This window comes from Trematomus bernacchii, unplaced genomic scaffold, assembly GCF_902827165.1.
Source record: "Trematomus bernacchii unplaced genomic scaffold, fTreBer1.1, whole genome shotgun sequence".
In the NCBI taxonomy this organism is placed as follows: Eukaryota; Metazoa; Chordata; class Actinopteri; order Perciformes; family Nototheniidae; genus Trematomus; species Trematomus bernacchii.
Window position 1 is genome coordinate 5,139,039 of NW_022987910.1, and position 13,669 is coordinate 5,152,707.

At 40.3% G+C, this 13,669-nt stretch overlaps 2 protein-coding genes across 2 annotated transcripts; both read left to right on the forward strand.

The window, feature by feature from the left end:
• The first annotated feature begins 857 nt into the window (after positions 1-857).
• Positions 858-5,560, forward strand: ppm1na (protein phosphatase, Mg2+/Mn2+ dependent, 1Na (putative)). Its single transcript, XM_034115064.1, has 6 exons — positions 858-1,263; positions 2,137-2,708; positions 4,736-4,853; positions 4,938-5,052; positions 5,140-5,203; positions 5,377-5,560. The coding sequence occupies exons 1-6, from the start codon at positions 858-860 to the stop codon at positions 5,407-5,409; spliced, it is 1,308 nt and encodes a 435-aa protein (XP_033970955.1). The 3' UTR covers positions 5,410-5,560.
• Positions 5,561-8,168: 2,608 nt separating this feature from the next.
• LOC117470444 (4F2 cell-surface antigen heavy chain) lies at positions 8,169-12,411 on the forward strand. Its single transcript, XM_034115222.1, has 10 exons — positions 8,169-8,334; positions 8,462-8,840; positions 10,246-10,407; positions 10,482-10,582; positions 10,670-10,747; positions 10,835-10,890; positions 10,973-11,168; positions 11,255-11,362; positions 11,445-11,507; positions 11,618-12,411. The coding sequence occupies exons 2-10, from the start codon at positions 8,471-8,473 to the stop codon at positions 12,014-12,016; spliced, it is 1,533 nt and encodes a 510-aa protein (XP_033971113.1). The 5' UTR covers positions 8,169-8,334; positions 8,462-8,470; the 3' UTR covers positions 12,017-12,411.
• The last annotated feature ends 1,258 nt before the right edge of the window (positions 12,412-13,669 follow it).

Below are 13,669 nucleotides of genomic sequence, written 5' to 3' on the forward strand. Positions count from 1 at the left end.
TCTGACCATTTAGATGAGAAATTCACAAACAGGACAGGAAGTGATTCAGGTAAGTAAGTGTGTCAACATATGACACAAAAAGATCATGTGATATGATCAAAAGCTCATGCACAGCTAGTAAACCTTGACACAAGGTTGTTATTGTTGTTGTTGACCACTGCTTTTTTTGAGGTATTAACACAATTGACTCTTCATTCCCCACAATAAGTCCCATTTGTAATAGAAACAAGTGTTTGGTATTGTTGACTCAGACTATTTCTCACTAAACAAATTATCAAAATGAAATTATTTGGATTAAGTATATCTTGTATCAGGCATAAAATCCCTATGCAAATCTGATAATGTGATGTTGTAAAACAGCATTATCATAATCCATGTATGTGTGCAGACACAGGTCACCTGTGCTGTCATGAGGGCTAAGTGATTATCCAGCAGTGGTACAAAGACAGAGGGAGGGGGAGAGGTAGTGGGAGGGGAGGGGGGGTAGAGCAGAGGGATAAGTAAACAGAAATAGATAGGCCAATAGAACAGCTGATATAGAACGGGTTAAGAAGAGAAGCAGGGAAGACATAGAGAATAGAAACTGAGAGGGGAAAAGACACCTGATGGTCTAAGAACATATCCAAAGAGATGCAAAAATGGGCGTGATCATTTTAAACAAAAAAACAACATAGTTTTTTATTTAACAGGATTATTTCTTTTTTAAGGGAATATTTGTTTACCTGCGTGTCGGTGATACAGTATAACTTTTTAAGCTGGACCTGCTGCGGAAAACACAGGGCCGGAAGAGGGGCACCCGGAAAAGACGGACTGCTGCCAAGCCGAGCAGGAAGCTTGAACACCGGCTCCGTGGAGCGATGAGGACGGCCCGGCGGGCGAGCAATGTGGAGGTGCCCTCCTTCCTCCGCCAGCTGGCCAAAGAGACAGAGAAGATGGTCACCTTCTTCTTCAAAGGGGGCCCCAAGGAAACAGGCGCTGAGGTGGAGGACAAGTTTGATGAAGACGGCTCAATGCTTAGCCCATACCTGGATCGACCCATCTTGGAGAAGCATGTGTCAGAGGGGGGATCTAAGTTGGGGGTGAACTACGCTATGGCCAATATGCAGGGCTGGAGGTCCCAGATGGAGGATGCCCACACCTGCAAGCCCCAGCTGGAAGGAGAGCTGACAGAGTGGGGTTACTTTGCTGTTTTTGATGGACATGCAGGCACCACAGTGGCAGAGTACTGCTCCATGAACTTGCTGGGACACATCCTGGCAACAGGTAGAGAGCAATGATTCTTAATATTCAAGTTGTGATGTAGCACAGAAAATGCTTTCAGTAAGGGGATCATTTCTCAAATGTTCTGTGGCTGTTGATACAGAGCACTTACTGTAGTCGCTTTGGACCACGGAATCAAAAAATCTGTGTAATAAACTAATAGGAAGAAACAGTTGGCTATTTAAAACTTTTTAACTTATTCTTACATCATAATTTAAAACATACTGCATTAACTTCTCAAAATATATCTTGCATTACAAAGAAGGCTACTGTTTATTCAAAATGAGTTACAAACTAAGCCTTCAATGGCACTATTTAAAGGGTAAGGGTTAGATAACAACTTAGGTTTAATGGTGACATTTCCTTGGAAATCACATACAAAAGGAAATAATATTCTTACCTTCTCAAATAATTCTTGATATTCTGATATTTGTGGGGGCCACAGAGCAAAATAAAGTAGTGAGTTCAGAGATCAAAACAAATCTGAGCTGTTGACCTTTGCTAAGATGTCAAGTTTTATACTTTTAGAGCCACAAACTAATGATGAACTGGTTACTAGAGAAGATAAGGTACCATAATTATTACCATACATTACTGCTAACTTTTATCGCCAAATGTTCTTTTTAGGCTTCTCGTTGTCTCAACTATATCATTGCACAACCACACAGATGGTGTCTTCTGCATGCAGGGATGTCTTAGTACTGACTTTTAAATGTTTGAGCCTGGAATTTCACAAATCAAACAAGAAAGACCCCTAGTGTACACTGTACATGTGTCCATCTGTGTTGGCCTCTCAACAATCAACATGGCCACGTCAGAAACTATACAGAATGGCGTGAACCTTTAAACATAATGTTTTCCCCTCAATTCCCACAGGAGCGATCAAAGCCAACGAGGACCCTGAGCAGGTGAAGGAGGGCATCCGTGAAGGCTTCCTGGAAATTGATCGACACATGCACAAAATGGCTCGCCAGGACAACTGGGACCACAGTGGCTCCACTGCAGCAGTGGTCCTGACTTCACCACGCCACATTTACTTTATCAACTGTGGGGACTCCCGTACCTTGCTCTGCCATAAAGGCCAGGTGGTCTTCTATACAGAGGACCACAAGCCGGTCAACCCCAGAGAAAAGGAGCGCATCCAGAACGCTGGAGGCTCCGTGACCCTGCAAAGAGTCAACGGCTCGCTGGCCGTCTCCAGAGCACTGGGGGATTTTGACTTCAAGGAAGTGGACTGGAGGCCGCAGACAGAGCAGCTAGTGTCTCCGGAGCCAGAAGTGTACGAGCTGGAGAGGACGCCCGAAGACGAGTTCCTGATTCTAGCATGTGACGGTGTGTGGGACGCCATTGGTAACGAGGAACTGTGTGCCTTTGTGCGCAGCCGTCTGCAGGTGAACAATGACCTGAAGGACATTTGCAGCCAAGTCATTGACCTCTGTCTCTATAAGGTGAGGCGTCATTCATCAAGAATACAGACAAGGTGCAGGGAACAATAGGTAGAGCAACAACAAGGCTTTGTTGTGATACTGACAGAAACATGTTAACTCTGTGAGTGGTTAATGATACAAAACAATACTTTTTACAACTGTCTTTCTTCAACTATTTGAAATTGAATAAGAGATTCAGAATCAGGAAGGAATAATCAATGGAATGTCAAACAAATTGGAAAAATTGTTTTAAGTTTAATGTGAGGGATAGAATAGTGATTGACCTTAGTACAAAAACACCAACTTCTGATTTGATATCTGTGTTTCAGTTCCACCAATGGATATGAATTGTTTTAAAATGGGAAAAAAAACAGGAACTATTTAATTAAAGAAATATATAAAGGCTGGTAAGCATCATATATCAACCCAGTCTCACGGCATTTCGTGTAATAGTCACGAAATAAATGTCACCAACACGATTTCCCCATTTTTTTCGTGTCACACAGAACGATTTTAAAAGCAATGTATTTCTATTGGTAGTATGTTTCGTGCCTGCACCACGTCTTTTTGTCCGGTCGGATCTTGGAAGACCGGAAGCTGTGTGGTTCATAAAAACATTTTCTTACTCAATATCAAGCCACGATTATTGTTTTTATGTTAAATTGTATAATGTCGGACTTTTTTTTGCCGTCCGTGAGGAAAAGAAATGGGGCTCAGAGCCGCAGAATACTGAAATCTGTATTTTTTAAATCTGTTTTTCCTTCTAATTTGTTATTATTTGGTGCAGGCACGAAACATACTACCAATAGAAATACATTGCTTCTAAAATCGTTCAGTGTCAGAATACTGAAATCTGTATTTAAAAAAATCTTTTTTTCCTTCTAATTTGTTATTATTTACATTGCTTTTAAAATCGTTCTGTGTGACACGAAGAAAATGGGGAAATCGTGAATGAATTGCCGTTTGTCTCTAGGAACCTCTCGTTAATTGTTTATTTTCTGTAAAGAGTCTTATTTTGTGTTTTACGGAACAGGCGTTCTATTTTCTCACTCAATTTAGATTGTTTTTAATACTGGTCTCATCAGTCTCATACGTGTTTCCTAAAAGCAGACTAGACCATACAATATATGAATTGAATCGGCTGTACAGTACAGTATGAGTACAGTAGTAGTATCACTGTAGTCTTAGCTCAGCATTACTCCAAACTCGGCACAAACACACAACAGGTAATAATATCATTGGGAAGCTTTAGATTAAGAAGCGGGCACAGGGTGCAGGTGTACACTGAGGGCATGGCCTCTGTGACGTGACATATTTATGTAAGAAGAATTCTCTTAATGCTTGTTAGTAACCGCTCATCTGAACACTCACGAGCCCTTAGCCCGCCTATAAATAGATGTATTACGGAATCCCAAGACATGGGATAGGATGGAAGAAATGCTAAACATGGCTCGGATTAAGAGTGAGTGTGAGTCTGTAGAAGGGAGCTCAGTGTTACCGCTCACTACACACAAGCTCATAGGCTTTATCCAGGCTGGGATGGCCTGCTATTTATTTCCCCCAGTAAGGCTTACTGAACAGTACCGTTGAAAGTATTCATGTTCAAGTACACACTGAGCCTCACTAGTCATGCCTTTGAGGTGAGAACCAACAGGCTTAGTTCATTTGTAGGTGTTTACACTAATACCTAGAAGATGGACCTTATCTGCAATAAGCTAATAACTACCTGGCTACTTAATATATTATTTATTTTAAAGCCACAGACTAAAAAATGCAATTGCAAATTAGCAATATAAACATCCTCTATAAGTTCTCAACCGTGACAACATTGGAGAATGATATACTGTCCAAAACACAATTGATCTCCTTTAGACCTGAACAGTTGAACACACTGCATAACAAGTCCCAAAGCGTAACTTATATACTTCTTATATGTTTCTTTAAATGCAGAGTAACTAGAAACCATCAATAACATAATAGCTTACTTTGTTTAAACGTAAACCTTTCCTCGTGTCAGACTTCTCTGATATTTCTGTCTCCCTCTGCAGGGCAGCTTGGATAACATGAGCATCATCATCGTCTGCTTCCCTGGCGCCCCCAAGGTGACAGAGGAGGCGCTGCAGCAGGAGGCAGAGCTTGAGAAACATATTGATATGAAAGTGGAAGGTGCTTCTCAACTCCAACAAGAAGAAAACAAATTCAAACAACTGTTGCTTCTTGATTAAACAATAATGTTCTCTACCTTCACAGAAATAGTCCAGATGATGAAGTCCAAAGATAACGAACCTGACCTTCTGTATGTGATCAAGTTTCTGGCTGCCGAAGAGATTCCCGGGCTCCCACCAGGTGGAGGCATCACCAGCAAGTGAGTTTGAGCAACTTATCCCACCCCCCAAAATCACATCAAAACAGAACACCTTTTGGCAAAATAACACTGTTCCTCTCTTACCAGGCGAGACTGCATCATCTCTTCATATCAGAAACACGCCATGACTGTCAGATCCCAGCAGCCTATGGTAGGACATATGGATCTCATGCTTTAAAATCAGAATTACTCAAACAATTGTAGACGCTAAGCTAAACATTGAGTCATGCAATTTGATTTTTAATAAAAGTATTTCCCGCTGGAAAATACAGTGAAGTCTACAATATGTATTCAATGTCAGTAACATTATTTGTTTTGTTTCAGGACATCGAAGGATCAAAGGAAGACTCAAACTAAAAATGTTGCCGTGAAAACAGTATCATCAACATCTTCCCTGTCTCCATGGAGACCAGCTTAATTGAGCAATTTGACATTTTAGATGAGCACTAAGTTAAGCTGATTTTTGAGCACTTGTGATCCAGTCAATTAAAGGAAAATTGTAATCAAAACCCACTGTATTGTGTTATGTGTATAATATTTATATACTGTCTTTTGTTACTGACAGAAATAATTTAATAATATAAAACCATTCATATGATACATTATCTGCACATGCCAGAGGCTTCTTTATAACGCAGCTCATCTTACATGGCTGTGAGGCTGAAACTGTATGCAAACAAAGGATCTGGCACTCCTTATTCACACATCCCACACGTGCTTCACCTTTCAAGGTGTGCTCCAAACGTGGGCTACACGTGTGTCAGACTCTCGTGATGGAACGCAGCATCTCTCAGTAAATAATTAGTTTGCACAATGCTGTCAGGGTGACATGAATAGCAATGACTTGTTATAGCAAGAACTTAACGTGTGCTATAAGAGAAGAAGGGAGAGAAACAAAAGGAGAAAGAACGCAGCAGGGAGCTATAGGGAATGGAGGGGGAGTTGAGGGAAATACTTGGTAAAGAAGATGAGATGTTCCCAGGAATTAGCACAAATTAGTCATTGAATGTGGACGCCTATGGCTCTTTAGAGAGGAGGTGTGATAGGTGACAACAGCATGTGATTTAGAAATGAATGTCTTGCAGGAAACCGATTTGTACAGAACACACTGATAGTATAGTTCGCTTAATTCTTTTAAATTGATATGCTATGAGTTGCGATTTTGATACATTTGCTATTAAAAAATATTATTTACTTTTTGATTTATCCATATAATTTTTTTAACATGATTAGGAAACTGGAAACAGCAAATTTGTTTCCAATAAATTATTCAGATGGATTATCAAAACAGTTGCCCATTAAACTTGTTTTTTTCAGTTTTTCTACACAGAGAAATGTCTCAAATATATTATTATAAAATATATAATAACATATGATTAAAGTTTACAGCCCTCATTCTATGGCAATGGCTTGGCTTGTATATCATCTTCATTAAAACCTTAATAAAAGTGTGTAATCCATTCAGAGGGAAAAACTATACAGTAAAGAAAACACAAATCTCATCCAAAAGCCTGTCTGCAGTAGTAATACTACAAAAAAATAGGGTCAAAACTACCAGATGAGGGTCTTCAGGGGGCTCTGCTTGGCAGTCATGTGTTCTTCAGAATGTGTTGGGAGGGTGTGGTAAGGCTCAGCACCTCTGTATTAATTGACAGAGCAGAGTGCTTTTGTGGTGTGTGTGCTTCTCACCTCCTCACTCTCCAAAAGGCAGTTCAGTGAAGTATTCAGGACGCTGCTGCTCAGCTGGGAACACTCGTGGACAAAGATAAAGAGGAACAAGAGTCGGAGAAGCAGAAAAAGAACCTGAAACCTGAAACAGACAATGTGAGTAATGACTGTGATATGTGTTTGGGTGTTTTTTTTAGATAAACAACATAGGCACAAAGTGGTTGGTGTTGATGGACCGTAGATACACGGATTCGACCTCATCTGCGCTCTTATTATGTAAGGTAACTTCCGGTAGCAGAATATGAAAAAACTGTAGTTTTTTTGTTTCTGTTTTCTAGTGATTTTATTTTTTGTTTTGAGAAGTAGAAAATGATCCCGTTTTTTAAGTTTAGTAAATCCCTTTTTGACCATGATAAAGAAAAACGCCTTGTATTTCAATTTTGGTTTTTCAATTTTAAAACGAAAATTAAATATCCAGTCGTTTTTTGTTTTTGAATATCCATTTGTGAAAAGAAAATCCAATGACCAAAACATACACTGACCGTGTTGCTTCACAGAAAGTTGAACATGAACTGGCCAGCTGGTGCATTTCAGTCCAAAGCAATGCTGAATAAAAGCAGCTGTTTTATAGTGGCCACAAGACGGCTCCTCAACTAGTAAATGATGTGATGTTAGGATAATCAGTCTCACTAATTCAAATTCTAATGTGATCAAAGGGATGTCAGAATTATATGAAAAACAGCAGCATATATACAAATAAAATATGACAGTAGATATGCAGTTAACCTCCCTAGAGACACAATTAAGTCTACCTATTATTTTTAAGCATGCAAATCTCTTGGAAATTGGAGAAACCGCTTGTTTTCTGTTCACCATCTCTAAATATATATAAGTAAATATAGAATAACATTTCATTGTGTTGTTTGTATAGCAGCATTAGAAGACATTTTTGTTGTGTTTAAATTACTTTCTTGATGTGTTTATGTGCACATTTGCTTTTGGTTTGGCTCCAGGACCAGTAGTAATATCAATTACCGCAGTGAAGTTAGTTTTTAGGTTGGATAATCAACTACTCAGTTTCACAGACTGTTGGAAGTCAGGGGTCAGTTAGCTCACATGCGAGGCTATTACTCTTACGGTTCAATTAATAACAAATAACTCTTTGAATGACAAAAAAACAATGTTATTGTCAATCCTCTATGCAAACACATTTGTCAAAACTATGCTAAAAAAAATACAATTTCAGTTTGTTTCAATTGCTTTCATGTCCATACCAGATTTTAGGATTACACTGGACAAATATGACACAACACTCTTTATTCAATTCAGTTTTTTTCTATAGCTTCCATATCAACAGTGATGTCTGTTGAATATCCAACCTAAAACTAACTTCACCGCTGTATGTCACCTGACCTGTAACAAGTCAAATCAGCTAATTGAATCAATGGAAACACCTGTGTAAACCCGGTAGTAGCAGCAGGGGGTGTTGAGTGCAGGTCATGGCAGAGCAGCTTGCTGAGTGTGGAATTACTTTAATGTAGAAACTTTGAATCCTGCAGCACCTGAGTTTATATATAGAGTCCCATTGTTCTTCACTTGGTGCAAACTAATAAGGTACGGTTAGACCACCAAACTTCAACTCAGCAACATGGGCCTACTCCTGCCTGCTGTAACTTAAGTCTCTGCATGCATTACCACACAAATAAACCCTTTAATCTAACTATATGTTACCTATCCGTAGCCGGAAAGGATGCCTTTGAACGCAGGAGACACCGGGTATGGCAGCGTGGCAGACCCGGGGCTGTCGAGCACCGTGGGCGGCTCGGAGTCGGCCCCGCTGCTCATCCCGGAGGACGAGCCCATCCAGCGGTGGCAGCCCCTCTCCAAGGAGGAGCTGGAGCTGGCAGCCGGTGGTCCGGGCTGGAAGAAGGTGCGGCGTTACCTGGTGCTGCTGTTCTGGCTGGCCTGGTTAGCCATGCTCGCCATCGCCATCGCCATTATAACCATGAGCCCCCGACCGGTTGTAACGCCGCTGAAGTGGTGGCAGAAGTCCTTGTTCTACCAGGTGGAGCCAGAGCTGACCCTGGAGAAGCAGGCCGAGGGGTCAGGGGGCATCAATGGTGAGGAAATGCCAATTTGGAGGGATAAAATAGTTGGATTTACTGCCTTCTAGTGGCCATTTGGAGGAATTCATAGTTTATTCAACAGTTTTTGCAAATCAGAATAACAAACTTTATGTTGCTTGTGTCTTACTGTGAACGTTACAGTGAGAAATGTCAGTATGAACATAATATTAAAGCTAGAGCAGTTAGAACGTTTTCATGGTAACACTTATGGTGTGTGGTGTCATGTTGTGGGCCAGATTGACCTGTTGAGGATAAAGAATATAAGCTAAACATATTACATGTGTAAGATAATGTATATCGTTTTCTATGCTGTAATACTTATTGTTTCATGTTCAAAATGTAAGTGGTCTTAAAGTAGATTTTGTTTTCAGGACCTTCTGACACTTCAGGGCGCTTGTCATTCATATATTCTCTAGCAAATCTTGAAATGTCCATGCCCCAGAAAATGTGCCTGCATGGTTAGAAACATAGTCTTGCTCATAGATTGTTACAGTAATTGGTGGAGATCCAGCTTCTTTCAGTAAGTAAGCCTACCAGCTGGCTGATATGAATCCTAGTGCTGTCATACACTGTATAGGAACATTCAAACCGCACCCCAATTTACATTTTAACAAATAAACTCCTTGATTACTGAGAAAAATGTCTGAGGCCAAACAGTCATAATTCGCATGAAAGCTGAAGATATGTTTTCAATTGGCGTGGACATTTACTTGATTTATTCCCCACATGGACTCTTTAGACATCACAGCATTAATATTGTCAGCCAAATCATAATTAAAGGTGGGGTAGGTAATTTTGGAGAAACCAGCTCGAGTGCGCTAGAATTTGAAAATACACAGCCGGAACAAATCTGCCACTTCCTTACAGAGCCCCTCCTCCAACACACACGGAGGCGCACATGACCAATGAGGGCACGATATAAGTTTGTGCACACATGGAAGGCTGACAGGCAGGTAGGCCATCCAGTTATTTTAGCCGGGCCGGCTAAAATGATTGGTCGTGCTTTTTACAGTATTACGGCTTCCACAGATGACATTTTTGTATGGATTTTTTGTCAAAGCACTTAAGATATTCATTGCTATCGGGATGTTAAGAGCATTCCATGGAATATAACAAAAAGTGTATCTCGAGCCGGTTTCTCAAACTTACCTACCCCACCTTTAATGTGCAACAACCTTGGTATGGAGATAAAAAAGCCGCATTGGTATTAAATTGTATTAAAATGTGATAAACAGTTTTGATTTATCGCAGAGACGTCTAACAATTTTTATGTGTTCAAGAAATGTTGTCTAGTACAGATAAGCATCCGCAAATAGCCTACATAATCTATCTGCATCTGGTACATACCAAAAACCCCATATAAAACATTTTATCTTTGTCTTTCATTAAATCCCCCTAGCGCTGTGTGATGAGCTTCCTTACCTCAAGTCCTTGGGTATAGGAGCTCTAATTCTGGAGGGTCTGTTTGACAAGAAGGCGCATCCCACAAACAATGCTACTGGTGAAAGGATTGGGACTTTGCCTCAGATCCAGCATCTGTTAGCAGAGAGCAACAAAGCAGGTGGGTAAGGGCCTTTTTTCTTTTCAAACAGCCTGCACCAGTAGACTAAATGTAGCTTTTTATTGGCCCTACAGGTCTCAAGGTGCTGTTAAACGTCTGTGAAGTGGATCTGTTGGGACCTGGAGATGAAGCGGGAAATGCTAGCAAGACCTCGGGTGTCTCAGGCACCGTCCATGTAAAACCTCCTCTCTGGTCATGCTGGTAAACATTTTAAGTTCTCAGTGCTGGATTTCTTATAAACATGGCAATACTTTTTCCACAGCATGCATTGCGGTTCTGGCTGGAACAGGGTGCGGCAGGCTTTGAAATCTGTGACACAGATGCAGCGTATTCAGAAAAGGTAAAGTGATGCTCTCTCACGTGTTTTGATTGTTACAAGAAGAGTTTCCCAAACTCCCCTCCTCCAACTATGTTTTTAACATTTCAGACTCTGCTGGAGTGGAAAGGTGTCTTCAAAGAGTTTGGCAGTGAGGAGGAGGAAAGGTATTGTTATACATGTTGAAAGGTGTTTGTTTGTTTTTTTATTTGAAAATGAACTTTAAACCACATCTGTGTGTTTCTTCAGGATTGTGGTGGTGAAACAGACGAGCGACGTTCTGCCTCTGCTAAAAAACTCTAGCCATAGCAATGTCACAGTGGTGGATATAGTCTTGAAGTCAATTCTGCCAACTTCACAACACCGCCTGTCTTCAGAGGAAGTCGCTGCTGCCATAGAGACACAGCTGCAAACAAAAGAAGAAGACTCCTGGCCCAGCTGGACAGTAAGACGCCTGCATAAATTAACTATATCATTTTTAAATGTATTTGATTTAGTGACTTATTATAAAACTACAATGTGTTTCTGCAGGTTGGTGGTAAAGCTTCCCGTAATTTGAAGAATTTACTGCTGGTGTTGATGATGACTCTGCCAGGTTCACCTGCAGTCTCGTATGACGAAGACATCAACCAAACACCGGTAAGACACAGGAAAGACTTTAAGTCAATATATTTAACATTTCATAATTTCCCATTACCAAATATACTTCTCCGTTTCACAGAGTGTGTCTCTAAAAGTCAACTCGTCACATGGAGACACGAATATATCATTAGACGTCATTACAGTGAGTAACAAAGCACTGTGTTCCTCTAGATAAACCTGTATTTTGGAGTCATCTATGTGAAAGAAACAAAGCATTAGTTATGCATGTTATATTAACTGTCCCTACCTTAGGACGAGGAGAAGAACAGGCGTTTGGCTGTAGCTCTCTTCACCTCCCTCAGTCACTCCAGAGCCAGAGAAGAAGCTCTTCAGTTCGGCAGCTTCACTTTCCTGCCCTTCAATTCTTCCTCCAGCTCCTCATCCTCCAACTCCACCCTGCCCTCTCTTCCATCTCCCCCGATCCTGGCCTTCTTGCGCTCCTGGGGCTGTGTCCACTTCCTCATTCTGCTCAACGTCGGGCCTGAGCTTCGCCCCTTGGATCCAGCCTGGGCACCGAGCCTCCCCAAAGCCGGAGTGTTTGTGAGCAGCACACGAATGGACCGTTTGGGGGCGACATCTCTGGAAGCGCTGGAGCTGCGGCCCCATGAAGCCATCGTCATCAAACTGTTCGAGGCAGGAAGCTACTCGTAGAGCTTCTCTTAATCATTTAAGTATAGATTTAGATACTGTGATTTTGTACATGTATGTGCTCGGAGGTCACTCAAAATAAAATAATGGTTCTGTGTTCCATGTGGCTTTTATTTGTTGGGATGATGGTGATCTTCAGTCCTGTAGACCCTTATTTTGATTGTTGAATACCCTAGGCATCTTTTTATTTACAGTAACATACCTTTTTAGCTATAAGTCAAGTAGAAAAGAGTTCAGAAAACTAGTTGAAAGTGTGAAGGCATGGTTATAAAAAACTAAATAATATGTTCAGTCTTACTGTATATAGGTATGAATAACTTTTAAATGAAAAAAGCAAGTTTGGATTAAATAACTCAACATTTGTGTATGAATAGTAAAATAATTCTCCATTATGTATATCGGTTTCCTGGCAGAATTAGTCTTGCCTGAAAGGAAAAAATGATAGGTGATTTATGGCTGTTTTTACACACAAAGAAAACACACATGCAAACAGTCTGGACTCCAGATGTTTACTATTCTTTCGCATGATTTAAAAGCAGGCATATGTTTTGTTACACAAGAAGAAATCTTAAATGTGATTAATTTCCAATAATTCATTTTTCAGAACATGTGGCTTGTGTTAAAAACCAATTTGGCTGCATTGGTGTTGTGATAAGTCACACACCCGCTAATTAAAGTAACCACATTGGAGCCACATCCTGATTACTCTTGTATGTGAATCTTATTTGATCAAACGCTCTGCTTTGATTTATATAACCAAATCATCTTTGTCACGGACAAGTGGTTGCCTGGGGAGAGACAGTTTTGGAAGTGTTCACTGGTTAACCAGATAGTGGCGCTAAAGTACAAGCCGATGCTCTGCTGCTTTAATATCATTTTTACATTAGACTTTTAGGTCTTTGTTTGCCAGTCATGTTTCTAAAGATGACAAAACCAATATGAATACATACAAATGTTACTGTTTACATCATACTGTCATCATTCAGCTCTTATTCAATGTTAATGTTTCGCATGTCATTTTTATTTGTGTGATCCCTCCTTATTTTCCACACAAGCCAGCAGTTAAAAATGTAAATATCTATGTCAGTATTAACACTTTCTATTACTTTGAATTACATGCGGTGACTATCTGTAAACATGTAACATTAAAAAAATGTGGAGCCTTTCACTTTTAATAAAGTATGCATCAATTTCCAGTTTTGTGCATTCAATACAGTATGCCAGTCTGCTTTCTTCAGGCTAAATCAGGACTCCATGATTTTATTAATTCACAAAACTATTTCACCCACAAAAACTGTTTCTGTAAAGCAGAACTACTTCCATTCTTGCAAGGATAATAAATACATGTATCCTGATATTGAAGCTCAAGCCAGTGACAAGTGATATTTTTCTAACCAAGTTCAATCAGTAAGACAATCTTTAAGCTTAATTCATTCAAATGCTTTCTCTCTCTCCTGCTGTTCCTTAATCAGCTGATAAGCGTTCTTTCTTCAAGTTAAGCAACTCAATTATATGTTGTCATACTTTTAATCTGTTTTCCTTTCTGCTGTCAGCTCTCAGCTATTCATGAGATATTGGTGCTGCCCTCCTCCGCCCCATCGGCCTCCAGGCATCAAACCGTGTGCCCATGATAAGCTCATCAGAAGTCCACTCCTT